The sequence below is a fragment of the Populus nigra genome, chromosome 14 (assembly GCF_951802175.1).
Source record: "Populus nigra chromosome 14, ddPopNigr1.1, whole genome shotgun sequence".
NCBI classification, from domain to species: Eukaryota; Viridiplantae; Streptophyta; class Magnoliopsida; order Malpighiales; family Salicaceae; genus Populus; species Populus nigra.
Genome location: NC_084865.1, coordinates 11,285,005 through 11,309,608, shown reverse-complemented (window position 1 = coordinate 11,309,608; position 24,604 = coordinate 11,285,005). Strand labels below are relative to the sequence as shown.

Sequence of the window (24,604 nt, the reverse complement as noted above, 5' to 3'; positions counted from 1 at the left end):
ATATTTTTAGATTGTTTTGATGTGCTATTATCAAAAATAAAATTTTAAAAATATTATTTTAATATATTTCTAATAAAAATTATTTAAAAATACAATCACTACGTATATCTTATCCCGGCACATGGTTTGGGTCGATTTTACCGGAAAGCAAAATTTTAAGAGCGATACATGAGGCAATAATTTTTGGAAGGCTTGTTTGAATGTTGAAACAATGTTAAAAAATGCTGATTTATGTCCATGATTAGATAGTGAAGTCGATCCGCCTGAGCAGCTTGAATGCCACTACCACCTCCTCCTCTTCACAGATTCTTTCCTTGAGGGCCACATGAGGAATTCCATTTTTGAGCACCAATAATTCGATCTGAACCTGACAAAATCACTAGTATAAGAAATGGCCATAGCAAGAAAGCAATTAATGCACCCCAAACGGTCACTGAGCCTGCACCTGCCACCACCATCACCACATGAAACCTGACTTCAATCCTATCACGTGCAATCTCCACCGTCTGTTTACATCCATCACGTGCCACCTCTTCTTCGTCAAACCTTCAATACTATTCCTTCTAGTTCTAGCACATGCAATTGCAAACATCATATGTACAGAAACCCCAACAGATGGTTTGTGAATGATGTTATATGGATCTTCCTTCTTGGGTTTTTAATGAGAGCATGGGCTTAGGTCTTCACTAGTAGTCATGTCTGTATATCCAAAGACAAACATACTGGGTCCACTTTGTTTGATCTAAGTCATACCTAAAATCGACACATATATATAAGATTAAAATGCAGCCATGGATCAAGCTTGAATACATGTAGCAATCTACAGTAGGTGTAATAAATTTGTACATGATGATTTGAGGTGATAGAGATTAATCAAAACGTTGTCTTAGTTTTGTCTCGTGAGGAGGGGGTGGTGGTGGCCTATCTTGTCCTTGGAAGAGGCGCTCAGATTGGCAATGCATTGTTGCTTTTGTCATCCACAGGGAGACAGTCGCACTTGGTGTGGGCTTTTAAAGTGATGGGTAATTGGAGGGTTGTGTGATTCAAGATCTCAAGTTAGAAGATTGCCATGAAAATTTAGGATGGTGACAACTCGTTGACAAGAAGAGGAGGGTTCCTTGGACTTTAGCGCCACAGTGGCTGGTATTAGGTTAGTCTCGTTTTGGTACATTATTGAAGGCCAGGGCAGGTGAGCTTTTGTCAATGGTTCCATGTGTGAACCGCAATTTGCACCTCTCAATGCAGAAGCTCAATAATTGCTGTTTTGATTTATGGGCTGTGTGAAAACTTATCTGCAAATGGGCTGCACAAAAGTTGCTTTGAACCAAAACCTTGACCTGCAACTGCAGATTTATGAAGCTTCGTTTCTCTGAGAAATGCTTTCATGGTGGAATCAAAACATGAGATGGTTAACTTGATGCTCAAGCATCTTGTTCTCATTGTATTTCTCTAGCTACACATGCAATTTATTTCTATTGCATTCTTTTTTACCCTTTATGCTTTCTTTATTGCTTGCGCTCTGATTCATTTCCTGTTCTTCAATTGTTTTTTATGTTTATCACAAGAACACCAATCCATGGTAAGCATATCCACATGTTTGATCAGCAAGGGGAGTTGCTCATCTCTTTACTGATTGATTTCCCAATTATCTTGTTAACAGGAAGAATTATTCGGATACAGTACCCGGCATAGCCAAATGAAACATATTAATGCATCGAGAGAGAGGTAGATCAACCTGGTGTCCATGGCCACAGGGCAGCTATTGAATCTCCTGCGTATATTTTATGGACCATAATTAGATGGACGCTCGAAAGGGAAAAAAATAATAATCTACCTTCTATCTTTGCCAATAATCTTACGTTGATCATTCTTTAAACTCATGGAGGATTTACATTGATAATCTTACTGGCATCTCTTTTTTTTTTTTTGAGAATAATTCCAGTTCATACTAGAACAATGCATGAATTTCCCAAATCTTATACAAGACTCTGTACTTCCAATCCTAGAGTGTAAAAATGGCAGCAGAATGACATTGCTCACTGCACCGAATAATTGCTGTATAAATTACTGTGCAAGTAAAATTCAATGACCTCCAGAGTTTTATACTGACTGAAGAACTTGACCCTCATCCTTCTTCTCTGAAATCTTTGGAGGAGACCTCATCACCTTTACTCGAAATATTACCTGAACATGGAAGCTCACAACGTTTTTCTCATGAAATTTATTTGGAAACACACACTATCGTACGAGACATGCTAGTAAAGATACAATCAAAGTTAGACCAGCACATATTGGTTTCTAGATTGCATTTAGAATATGGATTTAATTTAATTTAAAAGAAAAGCTATCAACAGGGAAGAGATTGTTTGTCACCTTCTTATCTGAACCAAACTCAATCATGTCTGATGGATGGAATCGGGTAGGAAAATTTGGAGGTGCCCTATACCGTCTCCCCTCAATACTGCACATGTAAAAGAGTTCAATCTTAGAGAAGAACTCCATCATAAAATATGAAATACAGGAAGATGTATCTTGATTTCCACAACTTACTCTGTGATAAAGGTACCATGCTCACTGCGCAAATCAATCAAGTAAAATGCACCATCTTTACAAGTTATACGAGCATGTGTTTTTGAAACCTGACATTAAAAAGAAAAAAAAAACAACGAAGGAGCATTTTTGTGTAAACTCTAATGAAAAAGAACCTTACTATTACACTTTTACTTTTCATATCATCATTATAGGAATCAAGTTTCTAAGGGCAACACAAAAACTCGGTAGGCATATCAGGCCTGTATTACCTGCGGTGCAGGTATCACTATGGACATTCCCGGAAAATCCTCTTGTGAGACACTCCTGTAATTACAAAACACACCATAAAATGTGTCATGCTGGATGGTTGCGGAGTGATGATAAAGTCATCCACTGAGTTGAAATTGGTTTATTGCGATTAAATAAACATCAAATGCATACCCAACCACACAGGGTTTGTTCTCATCCCTACTTAAACCAATAGGTTGTGAAGCAACAGCATCATTTCCACATGATAAAAGAAACCACCTACAAGACAAGGAAGATGGATAATGAGACAGCAGTTGCATCATTACAAAATGTGTCAAGAAAAGATTCACCAGCCGCATAACACATACTCTCCGTTAAGAGAACGCTCTAGGGCATCATCATCTACAAACCATCTTCGCAACTGGTCATTGGCCTAACAATATGATCAATCACATATTAGATTCCATCGCATATCAAAATCTTCTAATTTCAAGAATAAGATAAAATAAGCTACCCTTGAAAATAACATTAATGTCATTAAGGCAACATACTTTGTCTGAGAGTCGGCAACTCAGAGACCTCCCTTCAAGTTTTGAACTGCAGAAGAACATAAGTTTTCCAGTTGGGTTAAAAAGATTAACAGGACAAGGGTACGATAAATGTGAAGCTTATGATTATAGAAATTCTTGGTTTATTTCTCAATCCCAACCACCCTTATGTGAATAATCATATGAACTTATTATAACACTTCTTTTTCTAGAAACCCTCTCATTTCCAATGCTTAAATATATTTTCTAGAATCCTGAACTATCCATTAGCTCATAGTTCTAAATTGTTCATCACATAAAAGCTTCAGATTTTCAGTCCTAAAGAGAGTAAAAGAACATGCTAAAGCTCTCATCGAGAAAACCCAAATTACAGGAGAGAAACCTGTGACATGTTACATCTAATATGCCATAAGCTTCTACATTCAGAAGAAAATAACTTGAACACGAGTTATCATGGTTTTAATCAAATGAAAATTTTCTGTAACAAATGTATAGTAAATATCCAAGAAAAAAATCAACTACGCAGAAAAAATTGGGTTTCCAAGTTCCAACCTATTTCCACCCAATACCCAATCAAGCATTACAGGCATTGCTATGTCAATAAAAAACCTGCCTCCGACTCTTCCTGGGTGAGGTATCCGAAAATTTGTCAAGAACTGAAAACAGGGTAAAAGGGCATATCAGTTATGGACAAATAATTCTGACTGCTATCTTAGTTTCTTAACATGCAATCATCAAAGACACTGACCGACAGTGGACCAAGTCCTACACCCAGATACGCCTTGTATGTTGAAGCCATAATTGCTGCCATTCTTGCCATTCCATGGATAATAGCAACTCGAAGTCTTCTAGCATTCTCATAGCTGTGGAAAGAAGGAAGTATGAATCAATTAGAAAAGTTAGTGGTTATAAACATCCATCATATTATATGTAAAAACACCAGGTCAGTCAGAATCTGAATAAAGGTCAGTCCTTGCTAACCAGTATCCTTAATTCTAATGTACTAAATAGCATGCAACATCCTGCAAACCATCCAAATTAGAGGATCTTCCACAGTGAGTGGCGACCACATACTCCAAGAAAAAGAGAGAGAATGGCAAGGCAAATAGTTTATAAACACAGTTTTTGTCCATTACCCATGATACATCATAATCTGTTCACAGAAAGCTTTACATACTTCTATAGAGGAGACACTTTCCAGAAAAGCAGAATAGAAGTTTCCTGAAGACAAACATCCAGATAACATTGACTGATTACTTCAAGATGAATGCATTTCAAGGACCGGCTAATTGTTCCTTAGATAAAGCCTGAGTTCTGGTGAGATGACTTAGCAACAATGCTTATCAATTGCAAGCACAGGTACACATTACACTCAACATGCTTATTCTTTAAGTGGAATGTTCTGTGGTCACTACTTAAAGGGAGCTAAACTGAAGACTACTCAAGAAAGCTTTGAACTCAAAATTGTGAGATGCCTTCCAATTGTCCACGTGAATGATTTCCATTTTATTTTCGAGTCTCATGTCCGGACACTATACCAGCCTCAAAATTTTATGCATTTTCAGATCATTTATAAAATATCTAACATGTTACCTCCTTAGTGACGAAAGAACATCAACAGGGGTTCCTGATTCAATGCTTTGTTTCCATGCTCTCTCAAGTTCCGATGCGAGTTGGTAGCTATCCTGCACATTGAAATACATAGTTCATTTAGGTGTATTTTTGAAATTGTTCATTCAACTCAATTTTTGCTTAGTCTCTCTCCTTGAGAACTTTTGAAGACAATAATATCTGATAAGAAACATAATACTGCTCATTTATTTTATGTAATAAAAGTAAAAATTGATGTTAAGAGGATGTACATAAATATATTTTTTTCAGTGAAGGAGACATTCAAAAGTTCAAGAAGCATAAGAGAATTACACAAGAGGCCAATGTTAATTATGTGATACAATCCTTGGAAACGTTTATACATTTGAAGGTAAAAACTACCAATGAAGCATCGGTCCAGATTCACAAAGAGGAAGGTATACCTCAATGGCCATGCATCCCCCTTGACCCATATTCGGTTGCATGGCATGGACAGAATCCCCAAGCAAGGTCACGCGGCCCTTTCCCCATGTAATAATGGGTTCCCTGTCATAAATGTCACGACGAAGAATGGAATCTTCATCTGTGGTCAGTAGCAAATCTATCACATTATCACACCAACCCTCAAATATTTTCAAGAGCCTATCCTTTTTACCTGCAGAAATATGAATAGGAAAGATAACATTAGAAACTGAGATTACAAAATGATAAAAAAAGTGCTTCATCACCATTTTAATCCTTTTACTCATGAGATGGATTCATCAATATTATCATGGATTTATGGCTTAATCTTACTTTAAAGTGCACTTTGTTAGAGGATTCAGAATCCAAATGAACATTAAGAATCGCTCATAGTTCATTTAAAACTCAGCAGTGTCACTCCACTCCACCACATTGACCAATAAAACAACAAATACTTGAAACATAACTTCAGTAACATAGAACGAAAATACTATTTATTTCTCAAAAGCCATATTTTATAAAAGGAGGAACCTCCTGTTGTAAATTTACCAAGCAGTAAGAACTTCATGACAGATTACATTCCACAAACATCCTTTCTTACAACATAAACTGCTATAGTATCACAAGCATATTTTAACCTTATTGCTTTCGGTTTATGACTTCTCAGTTGAAAGCTTAGACCTTGTCAGATGCAATTGTATTTTGTATCTTAAAAAGGAGTTTAGATGACTTTGAATGATCATGTTGTCAAGCCAAGATCACAAATATGTTGCATGAAGTAAACTTATTTCTATGAAACACTAAAAGAATGTTTCAACTGTATAAATACTTCAACAAAATATCCTATTCAGAGCATGCTTATAATGGATCTAGAGCTTCTAAAAAGTATCTACCATGGGGGGCATCCATGCCACCAGGTGGTTCCTTGTGAAATGCATACCACTGCATCTTTCCAGCACCCACGTCTGAAGAAACGAAGTATTGTTTGTGACCCAAGAATACACGATACCTTCAATAAAAAAAATAAAAAAATCAAAGTTAGCATCTAGATGAAATTCAATTCAACTAATTAAAATTGTACATTCTATTGAATTTGAACAAGGTATCCCGTGCAGAAAAAAAGCACCTATGAAGGTGGAAAGTTGGTATTCAATGAAATCAAACATACCCAACAGTCTCAATATCAACAGGCACAAAATCTGCTATACCGGTATAACATGTATAGCCTGAGTACACTGGTTCCTTGGGCCCGAACAAGTTCTTCCTCACCTGTGCAGGAGACAAACATAAGCAATTTCAATCACACTATAGTTCTTAACTCCAGAACAATATAAATTGTACTTGTAACAGAACTTTATATGCACACTCTATTGTGGCGATTGACTGATAGCATTTGTTGAGATCATTCAAAAGATAGTTTTATTTTGATAAAATTTGCTCTCAAAGGGACAAAGAAAGAACTTGACATAGCAATACCTTTGACCATATTCCATCAGCACCAACTAGGAGATCGCCTTCGTATTGTTGCCCATTCTCGAGCACCACAGTGACCTACACTTGTAAATTTCAAAGAACAAATTAATAAATGTGAAAACTCAAGATGTGGACAATATGCTTTTAATTGACAAACCAGTAAGTCAAATGAATATCCCATTGAGCAAGAAATGAAAACCTAGAAAGAACTCTCAATGAAGGAAGGAGTTGACAAAAGGACAATCTTCAACAAATCAGCAGTTCATATTACCTTATCCCCATCATCCTGAAAACTAACAACATTACTATCATTAAGAATCATATCATCTCCAACTGAACGAGCTAGGATTTGTTGCAAAGTCATTCGGCTAATAACTCTTGTGACCGGAAGCCCTCGTTCTGCTGCAGGAGTGAAGGTATCAAACTTGACATACCTGATAACCATTTATCATTCAATGTCATTGGGGGCTAACACTTACATCTGATAGGCCAATCAAAACAACAAAGTTCTGAAACACATGTAATTTTTGTTGATAGTACGAGACTTTTCTTTGATAGTATAAACTAGCAAGTGATCCAGGTCTACCAATCATCATTTCTGCTGCTTCGAACACAACTATATTTTTCATTAGAAATTTCCAGGTCTGTTGAGGCCAAACCACAAGTTTTGTTAGAAAATTTCACGAACAAGCCCAAAAACAGAAAAAGTTTCAGTTTTAGAAGTTTTGTAAGCCCACTATCTGATTCTGATTGGTTAGAAGGAAAAAAGAAGAAGCAAAAAGAACAAGGTTGGGATATATCCAACCGAATTTCAATACTTTACATATCAGTAAGCCTGGAATTTGTTCACTTTCACTGTTTTGGGAATTGTCAGTGTGAAAATCATCGCTTTCAGCCTTTACAAATTACTTACAGCCTCATACAAGTTTATTGTGAGAAAAAGATGCAAACTTCAGCTTCATATATCAGTTTCACTTTTTTTAAGTAATCAGAACCAGCACAACTTGCTAATCACCATACTCATAAACTTCAACTACAATTACAAAACAACTTCAGCAGCAAGAAAAACAAACCAACAGATTCTTCAAATTCATCACCATGGATACAGCGAACCACAACTACAAAGCTTCAATTCTTCAAACATAACCGAAATTACCATAAACTTGAGAGGCCAACCACAAAGCTATAGACTTAAATCAAAATAAATACCAAGTAAGGGAAAAACAAAACGAGGGCATATATGTAGGATTAAAGATGGAAACAACATACCAAGTACCAGAGACCCCATCAACAAGTCCATTAATCCTATCACCAGTGATACACCCAGCTCTCATAACCTCCTCAGCAACATCTAAATCAATAGCTTCCAAAGCAGCTAATGCATTGCTCTGTATCTGAATTGGACCTCTATATTGTCCTTCTCCTCTTACTGCACTCAAATCCTTCTCAAAAACCATCACATCAAACCCTTTCTTTTTTGCTGCCAATGCAAAAACCAGCCCTCCAATCCCACCTCCAGCAACCAGAACCTTTAACTTTCTTTGCTCCGATTGTTGCCCTTCTGATTTACTCCCAGCAGGTGTCTCAGTCACTACAGCTTTCACTTTCAATTTCTTAGCACTAGTACTTGTCTTGGTTTTGAAGCTGTAGTTAGAGTGTGTGGAAGACAACAATTCTAGTGAGTTGTTGTTAAAGATTGGGGTTGGAAAGTGGGTTCTTGAAGAAACAGCTGTTAAAGTGTTGCCAAACAAAGTTGAGGATGCCATTTTTGCTGTGCCTTTCTTGTTCTGTGTTTGATATGTGAAAGCTCAAAACAAAGAGTAAAATGTATATGGAGTTATGGCCACTACTAGTCTTACCATGTAAATTGTATTATATGCTATTGCTGCTTTTGATGCCAGTAGTTTTTCTCTTTGATAAGGAAAGTGGGATTTTTTGTTGTTCTTGTTGCTAAAAATTGGTGGGGTTTGAGAGATTTTGAGCCAATCCATGAATTTGAAGCAAACAAATATAGATCACTAGTCCCGCAGATTGTGATGCCACGTGTCATTTACGTGTGATAGAATCTTTGACAATTGTTGACATCTCTCTGGTGGCCGTTTCTCGTTAACAAATATTACTAATATATTATTAATTATTAACAAAAAAAGAATGGGCTGGGGAACTATTGTTAACCACGTTCCACGTTCATTGCATCGTGGAATAGTATTCTCCATTTCAGTTTTGTTTTGTTTTTTAAATTTTTATAATAAGTTTTTATTGATTTTATTTTTAATATTAAAATAATTGAAAAATTATTTTTATATTTTTTTCCTCTTATTTTATATTTCTATAGGGTTAGTGTGTTTTGTAAGTTTGATAGAATAACCCAAGTTGCACCGATTTATTATAGGTTTGTGGGGGTGGATTTTTTTTTAATTAAACTTGATTTTTTGTATCATCTACTTTTTTATATAGTTAAAAAAATAATAATTTTAAAAAAATTATGTTATTAAACTTTATAAAATTCATAAACATATTCACAGGCTTGACTAGTTGACTTAGTTTATGGGTATGATGAATTTAACTTTTTTTAAAAAAATATTTTTCAATTCCATCCTTAGATATTGAGTTAATGGAAAATTTAATTTCATAATTGGTTTTATTTTGTTTTCTATGAGATTATCACCGTTTAAAAAAAAGTCTTGGTATTAGATTGGTGTTTGATTTTGCAATTGTCTATTTTTATTATCATATAATTAAATAAAAAATGATTTATGAAAAATAAAATATAATCCATTGGAGTTCATAACCCGATTCACAGATTTGATATGCTAACTTAGGTTATCCAATTCATAGATTTGACTAGTTTACTTACAGACTATATATGTTTTTTTGTCCTTTAATTATTATTTTTATTTCATCCTTAAATATTAAATTGATTGAGAAATAGATTGCATGTTTTTATTTTTGTTTGCTTTCTATATAGTTATCATTGTTTAAAATAAATATATGTTTTTAGGTTGGAGTCCAATTTTGTGAGCATCTATTTTTATCATATAATTAAATAAAAAAACTTTATATGAAAAAAGTTATTAAACTCAATAAAGTTCATGACCCGGTCATGGGGGACCGAGATCGATCTAATTTGTCATTATCTCATTATTATTATTTTTTAAAGTTACCATCTTTATTTTTTTTATAAAACTAAGTTATATTTTAACTAGTAATCAAGATTGTATTTGGACCCATGAAATCAATCGATTTAATTTGAGCTAGCATCCACGTAGTTTAATTGAAAACTTGATTTAGGTGAAGAGTTGAGTCGAGGGGTTTCAAGAATACTATATCTAACTAAGTTTAATGACACTATCAAAAAAATTCTTCATACTTTTAATATTGTTTTTTATATTAAAAAAAAACAATCTAACTTGTGAAGGAGGACAAACAAATGGACTAGATAAAGTACTATTTTTTGAAAATTGTCCGTTTATGATTGTTTTTAAAGAAAATCTTGAGCTCTTATATAAATATTTTGTGATTTTAAGCACCCCAATCTTTATTTTTTGCACATTAAACCGATGAAGTAATTAATGAATTCTAACAACAAAATTACTACGAAGATAAATGATATGAAAAAATTCAATAAATTTATTACCATTTTATAAAGAGAATGAAGTTAGTGAGATTAAACATCAAATCTTCTTTCTCATTTTAGTTTTTGGCAAAAACATGGCATAATGATGAATTAGTACGTAATTATACTATTATAATAGTTGTGTATTTTTATTTAATTAAAAAAGTTTAAATTTTAATGATCCATTTTATTTGATTATTACTTAAAGGTGAAGAGCTATTCTCATTGCCTAATTTAAAACTCAATGAACCTCTCAATAAAATAAACAATATAATTAACCAATTTAAGATAATTTCTACTTGAAACACGACATGAAATTGAAAAATATTTTAGGTACAGCGTTTGGCCACTTGAATCAAATATCAAGGAAAGGTGATGGAACGGTAAAGGTGATGGAACGGGGGAGAGAGAGAGAGAGAGAGAGAGAGGTCTAATGTGAAGGCATTAACAAAATCATAATGGGAGATTAAGGCGGTGGAGAGTAAATTAACTAATTAGAAGAAGAGAAGTAGACTAGGCTATAGGTCATTGGCCACCCATGCTTTTGGCCCTTCCTTTGGGGTTGGAAGGTGGAAACCACCCAGTGACCAACCGCATGCGTGGCGGACGCAAGGCTGCAATGGCCTACCCCCACCTCCCCATTCGATGTTGGTGTCAATGTCAGTGTCAGTGTCAATACTAAAGGCGGCAGGCGGCAGGTAATATTTTAGTCTTATCACGTTCGAGATGTAATAGAAATCGGTTACGTTAAGTATACCTGAGCAAAATTATTAAAGAGTTATTTTAATATATATATATATATATAAAATAAATAGATGTTGGATAATTTTCATTTTTTTCAAGTGGAACCATCCTCATTTCATAAAGTATAATCGATAAATATATTTTATTTATTCATGAAGTTTTTTATTTACCAGGTTTTAAATCATCAATTGATTTTTAGGGCCTGTTTAGAATTGTGGTAGCAGTTGCGGTTCAAAATATTTTTTGTTTAGAAATATATCAAAATGATATGTTTTTTTATTTTTTTAAAATTATTTTTGAAATCAGTATATAAAAAAAATTAAAAATATATAAAAAATATTATAAAAACTTTTTTAAAATTTTAAAAAATATAATTTCCACCTCATTTTCAAACTTGAATCAACATAGTCAAATTCTATTGGTCGGGATTACTTATCATCTATAGTTGAATGTTGATGGTGGGCACAAAATGGAGCCCAACACTAAGAAAAAGAGGTGCAAAACCACGTCTAAAGAGAGAAAAAGGAAGGCCAACACCTAACCTAGAAGGGCAAAACCAAACCCAACAAGGAAGGAAGAAGGAAGGGCAAAACCTAACATAGAAAGGGCAAACGAGGCCCAAATGGTGGAGAAGAAGAGCTTAAAACCAAGTCCAACAGTGCTGGAAAATGGGTTCAAAACCAAACTCATTGACCTTCTTGTTTTTGTGTTTCAGGCAATTCTCATTCTTGTACTAACATCAAATAATGTTCAAGCAAAGCTCTCACTTAAATGCCTTTTCTTACAAGTTAACAATGTGAATGTCGGCATGAATGTCTTATTTCACAAGTAAGTTAGGCTGATCAGTCTACTGATTTTAGGGATTAATATAATTATAACACAGCACTGCATTTTACTTCTAAACTGATGATCAAATTTAAAATAGTCTAAAAATGCTTTAAAGAGTTTTGATAATTTTTCATCAAGATTGCATCTTTTTTCTGTCGATTTTTGTTGAAGTTTTCTGAATGGTTAGGTTGATGAGCCTTATAGTTTTAAAGATTAATGTGGACCTAACGCTTAATTTTTAAACATAAAAAGATCCCACAAAAACATCGACAAGTTTTATCAAGTTTTCAACAAGTTTTGTTTAAAATTTGAAACACTTAGATCGATGAATCTTTTAGTTTTAGAGACTGACACAACCTAACATAATGCTTTTTACCAAAAAAAATTATTGAGTTGCGAGATTCTTGATCCAGGATTTGATGCTAACTTAAAAAAAAATATCATTCAATAATAAATGACTTATGAATAAATTCAAAAAATAATTTAGACAATTAAAAACATGCATAAAAAATAAATTTAAGAGAAACACATATGTGATATAAAAAATAATTTTTAAAAAATAAAAAAATATTATTTTAATATATTAAAAATAATTTTTAAAAAATTAAAAAAATATTATTTTAATATATTTTTAAATAAAAAATACTTTAAAAAACAACTATAACTATAATCCTTGTCACATTCACGAAGTGCGACGTGCAAGTTAGAGAGTGTTTTTAACAGAGGAATTGGACCAAACCCATACAAGTTGAGTCACTTTCGATTTAAGCGTGTTTGGGAGTTGCATGATGTAACTATCTCTGAAACAAATGTCAACAGAGTAATTGGACCAAACCCATACAAGTTTAGTCACTTTCTCTTTATTTTTAAAAGAGTGATCAGTGCAACTATACAAAGCAACTAGAAGCAGTAACGCACAACACATTAAAGCCACGTTTTTAGTATCGTGGCCAATTATGTGTTTGGAAGTTTTTTTTTTTATATTAATATATTAAAATTATCTAAAAATATTTAAAAAATAATTAAAATTAAAATATTTAATCTCGAAATATACTCAATTTTGTTTAATCATGAAGCTAAACTATAAATTAATTATTGAAAAAAAAATCTTAAGATCAAATTGTAAAATCATGGTCATTACTGCTACTTTCTTATACCCGTACGTGTGGCTTACAGTTGAGTTAGATTTGATTTTCAAACTAAAAGATTTGCACATAAAGGGATAAACTTTTGTCTATCTGTTCAACAAAGATTTCCATTAAATCATTATTAATGCAAACGTCGTCCACAACGCAGCAATTATTCCCCGACTCAACCCCATTTGATGCAACTTCTTCGACAAAAGTTTTGTCCACGGACAAGCAAAAATAGTTGGAAGTGCGAAAGCAAGAAAACCACTGCAGCTGAACAAGCTAACACTTGCAAATCTAACAGTCTAATTCATTCTCTTGCTTTGCAGACACTTGTAATAATAATTAGCAGACAAAAGACCCACTTCATAAATGGTTCTGTAACTTGCAAACATGAAGCAAAATCTAGTATCTTCCCAGAGTAGTTTATGTGCGCTTTCAAGTCCAGGTGGAGCCAAATCCACGATAACAAAGGATGGAGTTCAGAGAGAGTTCCACACCCTTCATCAGGCAGCAGCAGGAGGCATGTAAGTGCTTTAACTCCTTTTTATAGTGGCAGGGCTTTGCCTTCAAAATGGGAAGATGCGGAGAGGTGGATATGTAGTCCAGTTTTGGGTTATGGTGTTGCTAAAAGTTCACGATGTCTAAGACGTGCCAGGTAAAAAAGTGGGCCTATTAATGTACATACTGAGATCGGTTACTATCAAAATTGTTCACCTTCGATGGGAGTTCTTGATGGTGGGATTGTGAGGAACTTAATGGTGACTTCTCCGTTTTCGACTGGAGTCTTGATGCTTAATGGGTCTGGTTCTCATTACAGTGGGAGTGGAGCTCGTACTATTGGGAAGGGTCATGTGGGAACGTTTGGCTAGTGGTCCTGGTTGGTCTGACTTGGTAAGCGAGTGTTCATCTTCCAGCTCTCAAGGTATGACATTAAATGTGCCTTTGAGTATTTGGAAAGTAAATCTTTCTATTTCTACAATGCTAAATATGAATCCATTGAAGGACTAGACATAGGAATGTGTTTCATGGGCAAGCCTTCGTCATGTCTAGTTAAGATTGCGTTTAAGCAATCATTAGCTCCATTCAAGTTGTTTTGAGGACACTCTCTTAGATCAGTAAGACTGACTAGTAATAATTCACAGATCAACAGTACCATCACGAGGATTGAGGCTGTAGTTCTTCTGGCTGGGTGTTAGAAGAACACTGTATTATAGGTTCTGTAAAATGAATGGGTTGACGGCAGTGAGGTGCCTTTGAATACTAAACTGTTCCTGAAATAGTTTTGTGGCAAAGATGTTTTGTAAAATAACTGTGGATACACATCAGAAAACAGAGTAATACTTGATGCATTTTCAAATCAACTATTTGATGTCAAGATTTTGGTAAGCGCGACCACTTTCACTGTAATCTCGACTCCCAAGTGTTACAATGACCAATGTTGTTCAAGGAGATGCAATGGGCAGTAAACCACATTTACAATATCTATGTTCCTTCTCAGCTGTGCTGGATGTCGATATTGAAATGAAAACTGGCTGGGATAAATAATTACCGCTTCTAGTTATGACTTACATTTGAGAAGAAAGTATTTTAGTAATCATTAGGAAACAAAGGTAACACTCTTTGTGCAGACCTTAGACCGGAGGACCAGGAGAAAATGGTGCCTTGTATGTGTAAGTGCAAAGAGATGAAAATTTTTGCAGATACAGATAGGCTTATGAAACGAAGTGGTACTGAATTAGCATGCATCTGCCAAATGTCTGGAAATCTAATCAATTGACTGCATCCAGGCAGTAAGATAGAGCCATACCAATATGTCAGTTATTATGCATTGGTCTCAGGTACGGTTATAGGTTTACATGCTATCTTATACAGAACGTTTCCATTGTTGCTATATTCGTGTGGTGTTAAATTGTTGCATGATTGTATCCTCACACACTTCTTTTCTGATTATATGAGCTGATGAAAAACCTGGGGGCATTGATGATGCAAACACAGTTGATCGTATTATTTCACGGAGGGATATGGCAGCACAAATGAGCCCTGAGGGTAGCTCCCACTCTTATAGAGGAAGTTCCTCTTCTCTACTGCTGTGAAGGTCGTATCTAGAAACCCGCAGTATTCTTTTGGCACTGCACAACGTTTCTTTGCAGCAGTTAGAACCATATCCGACAAAATAACAGTGCAAATTGTTGAGATGTTGGGAGAGAAAACAATTGATTTCCAAATGTGTGACCAACAATGATAATTGAAAAAAATCTAAGATCATCACAAGGAGAATTCCTATCAACACAAGGAGAATTCCCATTCGCAGTTCAAACCTACATGGTACACAGGCCACATCTTGTAGATCCCTTGCTACATTCCTCCTTAGTACATGCCAGCAGCATTAACATAATAAACAATCTGGCGCTTGAAGCTTTATAAGTTCAGGATTCTCCATAGCAGGAAAAATGTCAACATTAAATAATTATACTATTATTGAAGAAACTTCAATCCACAGAAGATACACAACTAGCTGACACTGACATGTCATTAAGAATTCAGTGGACAGTCCTAGTTTTCCCAGGCCACCATCTTTTGTCTAGTATGGCCTGTACCTCCAATCTGCCCTTGAAGGTCTTGCACTCCCCATTCCATAACCCCACTGTAAAGAAAAGAATGTTTCGTTTAACAAATTGATCAAGCTAAAAGAAACTCTGCTATTAACGTTATTAATATTTATCAGTGTAAGAACACCATATAAAGGATTCAACAATCATCAGACTTACTTTAGAAGGAACCATATATGCACTTGCATCATCGTAATCCAGGGTTCCATACATCCTGCCAAAGTTGCGCATGGGACCAGCATAACTCCCAAAAGGTTCAGGACCACTCATCATGAAATTTCCGCTTGGACCAGCATCATCAATAGGTGTGGCTGAATCTATTGCAACCTGCACAGGAAGTTACAGTCAGAAGTTATGTTATGCACTTAAGCTAGAATTGAAGCCTCAGCTTTCTTCACAGTAACAAATGTCCTTATCAGTGAAGGTTTCACATGCAGGCAAGCACAGCACATAGATAGCGTATGAGCCTAAATAATATACACATTTATCAATTCTTCAAGCATCATGCTCCAATATGCAATATTCAGTCTTGACTCGTGCTATAAGTGATATTTTGTTCTTTCAAGTATTAATAACAATAATTTGTTGAATGATATACAAAGTACAATAGCATCCTAAACTCTAGTTCGTGAATCACAATGATAACCACCCTCCAGCACCTAGCAAATCCAGAAATTTGCAAACCACCTCCAAGATAGAGACACAAAAACCCTTCATTTTACTTATGAAGCATTAGAAATGCCTTCCCAATTGACATATCTTCATTTGAAAACCTTAGGAATAAGGAACCCTTTCTGCATACATCTCTTTTTATGGTAGATTCTGGATAAAAATCAACTATCAACAAATGCTCTGGGTAAGGGAAAAGTTCTTAGTAATACCTGATGTCCACAAATCTCATGAGATCTTCGAGATACACGATCTGCTACACCATCTTCAGCAAAGGTTACAAATCCAAAACCTCTGTGGCCAGTTCTCTTGGGATCCTACATCCAATAAGCATGCACAGATCAATAAATAGATGAAAATCCCTCTCAACTGTACAACAAAAAATATCACTATCTTACCTTGGGAACATATACATCTAATATGTGGCCAAATCTACCAAAATACTGGCGCAAATCTTCAGCACTTGCTTCCTGAGGAAGCCTTCCAACAAAGATCTTTTTGCCCATTCCTCTAGATGATTCCCCTCCTAATCCAACAGGAAAAAAAAATAATAAATGATGAAATAGTACTTTCCAATTTGCTAAAAATACCTATTTCCAGTGGTACTTACTTCCATAGAATGGTCCAGGATGATCATACAAGGTGGGAGCACCAAGAGCTGCATATCTAGTAGCCGCAGAAATATAAGCATTGTATGCACCATATCCACCAGGAGCCATTCTTCCATTTGGCCTAAAATCATCTTCCTAATAATATAATGTTACACCATTGATATCAACAGCATATCTATTAAAATAAATGTAAAAAAACTGCTAAAACATATCGCAAATGAGATATCTTCTGAGACTACAGGTGACTTAAATTGCAAGTAAAACAACAACAACAACAACAACAACAACAACAACAACAACAACAACAACTTTCCATCCATAAGATAAAACCAAGCCTATTTTAAAGAGAAAAAAGGTAGCTCTGCAGAACTTGCCTTAGGCGTTGCTCGATCTACAACTACAGCAGAGCCTCCCAATTCATGAGTTTCAGCCATCAAATTATCCACAGAATCTGTTATGACACAATCCATTTCAGTATTTTGCATCAGAGACAGATTCCACAACATCCTCCGCATCTCTATTAAGTCTCAGTGATCAATAAGGACACATTTGCAAGACACAAACAAAGGATGAAAATCTCCATAATGTAAAGAGGTTCAATACTTTGATTGGTCTCTACACCACATATTCATACATGTTTTCATGTGACATAGCAACATAATTAAGTGCAAAAACCAATCTGGATATTAAAAGAAAAAATAATTGCAAGGCATGTTAAAAGTCTGACCAGCACTTGCATATGTGATGAACCCAATTCCACGATGTGCTTTCGAGCTATGATCCTGTACAGCACAATTATTGACAAAAATATAATGTTTCTAACCAGAGGAACAATTATATAAATTTAATTCTTAGTACACAAAACATCATGAATCAGAGTATGGTCATTAGCACATGAATCAGGGCTTACTTTTGGCATGTATAGGTCTATTATCTCCCCATATTTCTCAAAATGACTGCAAGAGAAAAAAATATCATGACCTGTGTTCATTCCACATCAAACTTCACGAATTGTGTTTAGAGGAGAAGGAAACAAGCACCCTGACCACCATCACAATACTTACCTTCGAAAGGTAGTTTCTGTCACAGATGGTGGAATCCTGGCCACAAATATCCTAGTCGCTTTTTTTGAAGGCGCTCGCATCTCCTCCTGCCAAAAAAATACACAAGATAAAGTAGCACGTGAGAAAATTTAGTGTGCCTGTATTTCAATCATGCACAGTAAACAAAACAAAGTGAAGCAGGTCTAAAAAAAAATAACAAGGCAATCTGTTCAAGATTTTTTTTAGCCAACCTTTGGGGTAGCCACTTTAACTTCCAGCATTCTTTTACCAAGAAAGTGTTCACTTGATAGCACAGCCTGCAGCCAACAAGATTTCAGCACACAAACAATCTTATGCGGCATAGAAATTGAAAACGAATAAAGGCCATATGAAATACCTTAGCATCTTCAGCCGACACAAAAGTAACATATCCAAAACCACGAGATCGACCTGATGACCGTTCCTAAACATGGAGAAGTATAACAGCAACACTGTCAGGGATTTATAGAGATACACAGAAGAAAATGAAAAGATAAACATTCCTCACTAATAATGGAAAAATATAGTAACCAAATTGTGCACCTCTCACACATTGATACAAAATAAACTGGAATAGGAAATAATATTGCATAATGCACATTGCAGTAGAAAGTTGAAGAAGTCTGAGTGTTCAAATATAATCTTTTTACTCTTAGACCTAAAGTTCGACTGAATGCTATTTTCATCTCCCCCTTTCTCACATCTACAACTTCTAATTGTAACAAACAATAACTAATGGTGTTCAATATTCATGATAAACTACACCTTGGGAAGACAAGAAAACTAGAAACTGATAAAGACTAATCTAGCCAATCCAAAACATTGGTTCAACTTTCATAAACTGCAGAGGGGTTTAAGAAAAAACCACTTTTATTCGGCAAAATGGTACACATAAGTAGTGAGGTCCAGTGCAGTGCTGTGAATACTGCCAGAAAGCCCACAATATAAGACCTGCCATGAATTGCCAGTGTATGCACACAGCAAGGTTACACAAGGCACAAGACGCTTAAAGTGAAAATCAACCGGCAAATTTCCACCATTAGCGTTCAGGCATCCGCAAATTTAAAATCTTTATGAGATGCTTTGGCCAAACCAAGGAAACATAAAGTTTAGCTAAATTCAGTACACCAAACAGCAGAAAATGTTCTCACACCAAAAATCCAAGTTAATGAAGTACAAACCTTTTAATACTGGCACTACACAAAATCTGATGTACGAATGGGAAAGCCAGTATGAAATAGAAATTACCAAACCATCACAACAATCTAAATTTCTTGTGACATAATAAAATTATAATCACACAGCCCACAATATTAGATTTTCCATGAATTCAAAAGAAAAAAGAAAAGAAGCAGGATCATAAGCATAAAGCCTGTACCTTTTTTTAAAAAAAAAAAATAAAGGGCTAACCTTCATAACAATACAATCCTCTAATCCACCAAATTTGGTCATATATTCTCTCAAACCCTCGGTATCAATCTCCCATGGAATACCCAAAACCTACAAGTTGAATCACACACAAAAGCATAAGAAGCCACAAAAAGAAAATTCAAACTTCATAAATTTGCAAAACCAAAAACAATTAACTAACCACAAGCTTTCGGTCCATTCAAAACAACTACAAAGAAGACCCCTTTTGTTGCTGTTTGGTGATGACAAGAAAGCAAAAAAGAGAAACCCTAAAATCGAAAGTGATAATCTTAGCTCTCTCTCAGTTCTCTTAGAAGACTCAAAAGAAACAGAAGAAGGAAATCTTAGCTCTCTATCACTCCTCTCGTAGGTGGTCCCTCCTGCAAATAACAAGCACACAACAACCTCTTTCTCACAATTAAACATCATCAAACACACCATTTTCTCTGCTAAAAAAAAAAACAAAAGATCATAAGAATTTACACGCTCACTGACCTGGGACTTGAATTTCAAAACCCTAATAATTCAGATCTCCTCCCTCTCTCTCCTCTTCTCTTCTCCTCTCCCCTCCCTACGTAACTCTCCTCCTCTCTAAAGTTCGCTCTCTCGTACGCACCAAAAGAATCGCTTCGGGATCTAATAATAATCCCTTACATCGTACAACCACGTATATTTCACTCTTCACCGTAATACTATAATAGTATAATTATATTTTTACCCAAAAAAAAATCAGTATGACATTTCGGTTTTTTTTTAGGCCCATTGCTCATATTGTTCAAGAATAGAATTATCTTTTAATTTTTTTTAACATGCTAAAATTATTTAATTACTTTTAAAAATAAATTTTTTAAAAATGATATTTATGAATTCTTTATTCATTTTACTCTTTAAAACATAGTAAAATAACCAAATTGTTTTTAGAAGCAAAATTTTTAAAACTTGCATTAGGAGTTTTTGTGTCTTTTCATTTTTTTTATTATTATCAAGTTGAATAAAAGCAAGTTTGTTTTTTTAATAAATATAAATTATTGTTTAAATGGAAAAATTGTTAAAATGTGCAATACAAACAAGTATTATGTTAACTTGGGTTCACTGATACCAAGTATTTTTTTTATTATTATTTTTATCCAATTTCATCATTCTATATTTAATTAATTAATAATTAAGATGCATCATTTTTCCTCTTTTGAAAAAAGATTTTTTTCCCCAAGTTATCATGATCTTTTTTTATAAAAAAAATTTGGTTCATTTATTATCGTTGCTTTTTTTATCATCTAATTAGATAAAACCACCTTATTTAATCTAGTCGAGTCTATAACTTGAGTCCTATTTTTTTAAAAAATGCATTTGCGGTACTTGAACATTATTTTTTACAAAAAAAAATAATCCGGCTTCTCGACGTGGCATTGGCCAACGTCTAGTATGTACATAGGATTAGAAGCATAGTTATAAAACTTGTCCAATTCATGACCATGTCCAATGCTCATGTCACGGGAAGCATAAACTCGGTCTAATTCATGACCATGTTTAAGGCTCAGGTCATGCATAGAGTGAATAAACATTGGTTGATCTAAATCAATTTAAAATGGTATTGTTTCAAGTTTTTTTTTTTTAAAAATGAATTTGTTTTAATTTTTTAAAAAGTCAAACAAGGTCTTACCCTAGTTTGGACTAAGTGATGGGTTTCATGTTGACTTGTTGGGTCAACCATGTTTGATTGAGTCAACTCCCACCTAGTTCGATATAAACCCAACTTGGATTGAGTTCTTAGTCAACAGGTCATTAAGTTAATCTACTAGGTTGGGAAATGTTTAATCATACTTAATCAAGAGTAAAGCTTCAGTTTAGTTGTGTGAACTAAATAATGGGTCAACTTTTATTGTAGGGTTTAGTAAGTTCAACAGTTGAAACTCATAACCTTCTATGATGTATATTGTCGAATGTTTGTGGTGTCGCGGTGATCATCCTCCTGGATCAGGAATGGTGTGGGAGAAAGGACAAGGAATTATTGTCCTTTATCAGTAAAATGAGGGAATGTGAGTCACTACATAGTATTTTGGTCACTAGAAACTCTAATTGGTTTTAAAGTTTGGGTGAGGGGACTGGTTGTATAAAGAGAAGATATTAGCACCCATAATACGCCTTACCTGAGGTAAGCTGCATTGTTCATTTGTCTGATAAAACTAAGGTATTATTGTGTTTTGTAATCATTGGTCTGTCTAAGATTTAAGAAAAAAATTCTTATTAATGTCGTATTTGGTGAAATATAATAATATGTTTTAAATTGAATAAGATATCAATGTAAAAACAAATTATTTATTATTCAAAATTTGACTAAAAAACAAGCAAACACCAAACATTCACACAGATTTTATTAATGTCAATGCTTCGTTCAAATTTCATGTTAATCCAAATAAACAAACACCAATACCAATCCAAACATAACTCCTGTATAAATATTTAATGTCCACAAAATAATCACAAACCTAAAAAAATAAATACATAATTCAAAGCAAATAATCAAATTATTTTTAAATCCAAACACAAATTAAACCAAATTAACAGTCCAATCCGAACAGTCAAAATGTTATACAGAAAAAATAAGCATTTGATTTCAAAAATCATTTAAGTTAAGTATGTTAAGTATGTTTAAAGGAATCAAGTCTGGATTCTTTTGGAGGTACATGAACAATGCCGACACATGGATCTCACGAGCTGCCACCACTACTGGCTCATGGGTTCACGCGCCGCAGCAAGTGAGACAAAAAATATGGGGATCTGGATCGACTTTCACTCCTCTTTCTTCCTATGCCAGCGGTGAGAGCCATCATCACCTACAAAACAAGGAAAAATACACAAATAATTGATTTTATTATTTTTTTAGATTTATCTTTATGGTTTTTTTTTCCTCAAATTTTCCTCCCTTTTATGGTTACTTCAAACAGAAACAATGGGGGAGAGGTGTGGTAGAAGTTGTCATTGGGAAGTTGATGTGCTATTATTGTGGGCATAACTGGAGTTGGGGCTATCACGGGTGAAGGTGGCGTTGATTTGGGTCACGTTGGTGGTTATTGGTAGTCGTAAGAGAAATTAAAAAGTCTGTTGTGTTTGGGTTGAAAGGTTGTTGAGAGGCTTTATGGCTAGCTGACGAAGATACGTTGCAAAATGCACCTCTGCTGGGAATAGAAAAAGAAAAAGAAAAAAGAGTGAGGCTTTGTTGGATGGGCTGTTATGAAGAGGAGGGAGTCGTCCGTGGTGGAGTTCGTGCTTGGCAATGGAAGTGAAAAGGTCACTGAAGGCGGTTGAGGGAGGGGTTAGTGGCTTTAGTTTTTTCATTAAAAAAGATGGAGGGGATGTGAGAGAAAAGAGGGGCTAACAATGGTTTTTTTAAAGGAGAGATGAGGGAACGCGTTTATTTCGGGAGGTAAAAGGCTAGCTTGGCTCAGCTGCTAATGGTGAGGTTGCAACAGGAGGGTGTTACAAGTTGGTGAAGATGGGAATGAAGGTGTTGGGTGAAGGATTGGCCTATGAAGGAGACTAGTTTGGGAGGAAGAAAAAAAGAAGAAGTGGTGGCGACTAGGTTTAGGTTTTATTAGGGGGTTAGGGTTTTTTTATGTTGTCTTTCTTTAGGGCTTTCTTTTAATGGCTCCCCCCTCTTGTGTGTGTGTGTGTGTATGGGGCCACTTATTTATAGGTAGAAAAATTTATCTTCTTCCCCAATTGCTTGGTCCAAGTCCAACATTTGTATTTAGATTTTTTTAAAAAGAGCAAAATCAATGTCGAGTTAATGAGAAAAATTAATGATTTTAAAAATGACACATTAAAAGTCAAACATGTTAAAAAGATATTTAAAATTTAAATCCTTTTGAGACGAAACTGAAAATGATGCAAATACATTAATAACATAATTTTTTGGGTTTTTGTTGTTGTTTTGCTCATTTTTTTTCAAATTTTTTTCCAAAATGAGGTAAAAAAAAATAAAAAGCAATAAATACCCCCTTTTAACAATCCTCACGGAGAAAAGACTTATTAAGTGTTTGGTGCAGTAAGTTTGTAAAGATAAACAAATTGTTCTTCCAAAACTAAAGTTCTCAAAACTTTTAGTTCGATTGATCTGAAACTCTATCTTTGTAGCAATCCCCTTCAACCAAAATTCAATCAAAATTATATACAGCTTGGTTATCCTGAGATTCCAATCTAGCAAATTCCTTTAATTAGAACCAAAATCTTTGTCAAAAGTTTGGTCAACTTGAGAACCCAATCTGGCAATCCCATTTAACCAGAAACCTAAATGTTTATCTTCAGTTGGGTTAATCTGAAATCTCAATCTAGTAACCCTCTTTAACGAGAACCTAAATCTCCGTCTTCGGTTGGGCTAACCTGAAATCTTAATTGGTGATTCCCTTTAACTAGAATCAAAATCTTTGTTTGCAGCTCAGTCAACCTGAAATCCTAATTTGGTGATTCCTTTTAACCAGAACCAAAATCTCTGTTTTTTATTGGGTTAACCTAAAATCTCAATCTAAAGACCCTCTTTAACCATAACTTAAAATCTTTGTTTGCAGCTCGGTCAACTAGAAATTCTAATTTAGTGATTTCCTTTAACCATAATCGAAATCTATGTTTTTAGTTGGGTTAATTTGAAATCTCAATCTAGAGACCCCATTTAACCAGAACTTAAATCTCTATCTTCAGTTCAGTCAATCTGAGATCCCATTTGATGATCATAATTAACCAGAACCAAAATCTTTATTTGCAGCTCGATCAACCTAAAATCTCAATCTGGCGATTCTCTTTAACTTGAACCAAAATCTTTGTCTACAACTCGATTAACCTGAAATCCCAATCTTGCAATTTCCTTTAACCAGAATGAAAATCTCTGTCTGTAGCTCGGTCAACTTGAAATCCTAATTTGGTGATTCCCTTTAACCATAACTAAAATCTATGTCACAGCTCGATCAACCTGAAATCTCAATCTAGAGATTCCCTTTAACTAGAACCAAAATATCTGTTCGTAGCTCGATTAACCTGAAATCTCAATCTGGTGA

General features: G+C 34.6%; 2 protein-coding genes across 4 annotated transcripts; both read right to left on the bottom strand.

The window, feature by feature from the left end:
- Window positions 1-1,596: 1,596 nt before the first annotated feature.
- LOC133673207 (zeaxanthin epoxidase, chloroplastic-like) lies at window positions 1,597-8,809 on the bottom strand. 2 transcript variants are annotated; one of them, XM_062093918.1, is made up of 17 exons: window positions 8,124-8,809; window positions 7,126-7,288; window positions 6,858-6,932; window positions 6,550-6,650; window positions 6,275-6,390; window positions 5,363-5,574; window positions 4,923-5,014; window positions 4,078-4,192; window positions 3,882-3,985; window positions 3,333-3,378; window positions 3,150-3,214; window positions 2,974-3,060; window positions 2,802-2,856; window positions 2,551-2,639; window positions 2,374-2,461; window positions 2,091-2,184; window positions 1,597-1,771 (listed from the first exon to the last, which is right to left on the bottom strand). In XM_062093918.1, exons 1-16 carry the CDS (start codon window positions 8,618-8,620, stop codon window positions 2,101-2,103), a joined length of 1,989 nt encoding a protein of 662 aa, XP_061949902.1. In that variant the 5' UTR covers window positions 8,621-8,809; the 3' UTR covers window positions 1,597-1,771; window positions 2,091-2,100. The 2 variants fall into 2 exon arrangements, with proteins under 2 accessions (XP_061949902.1, XP_061949901.1); XM_062093917.1 differs by lacking the exon at window positions 1,597-1,771 and having other exon boundaries at window positions 1,861-2,184; window positions 8,124-8,808.
- Window positions 8,810-15,370: 6,561 nt separating this feature from the next.
- LOC133673438 (uncharacterized) lies at window positions 15,371-20,230 on the bottom strand. 2 transcript variants are annotated; one of them, XM_062094238.1, is made up of 14 exons: window positions 20,052-20,230; window positions 19,738-19,936; window positions 19,557-19,646; window positions 18,505-18,570; window positions 18,359-18,424; window positions 18,129-18,214; window positions 17,975-18,020; window positions 17,792-17,846; window positions 17,435-17,515; window positions 17,064-17,195; window positions 16,852-16,979; window positions 16,666-16,770; window positions 15,944-16,111; window positions 15,371-15,819 (listed from the first exon to the last, which is right to left on the bottom strand). In XM_062094238.1, exons 2-14 carry the CDS (start codon window positions 19,753-19,755, stop codon window positions 15,757-15,759), a joined length of 1,104 nt encoding a protein of 367 aa, XP_061950222.1. In that variant the 5' UTR covers window positions 19,756-19,936; window positions 20,052-20,230; the 3' UTR covers window positions 15,371-15,756. The 2 variants fall into 2 exon arrangements, with proteins under 2 accessions (XP_061950222.1, XP_061950223.1); XM_062094239.1 differs by lacking the exon at window positions 19,738-19,936.
- Between the last annotated feature and the right edge of the window lie 4,374 nt (window positions 20,231-24,604).

Bases quoted from the DNA above. Each gene is read 5' to 3' on its own strand.
- LOC133673207 (XM_062093918.1), bottom strand. From the start codon at position 8,620: ATGGCATCCTCAACTTTGTTTGGCAACACTTTAACAGCTGTTTCTTCA. The intron at 4,193-4,922 runs GTAACATGTTAG...TTCTTTCCACAG, and splicing joins GTTCTTTCGTCACTAAGGAG to CTATGAGAATGCTAGAAGAC. The intron at 3,061-3,149 runs GTATGTGTTATG...CTTGTCTTGTAG, and splicing joins GAGCGTTCTCTTAACGGAGA to GTGGTTTCTTTTATCATGTG.
- LOC133673438 (XM_062094238.1), bottom strand. The intron at 17,516-17,791 runs GTCAGACTTTTA...GTGTCATAACAG, and splicing joins CATCACATATGCAAGTGCTG to ATTCTGTGGATAATTTGATG. The intron at 16,112-16,665 runs GTATTACTAAGA...CTTCCTGTGCAG, and splicing joins ATGAGATTTGTGGACATCAG to GTTGCAATAGATTCAGCCAC.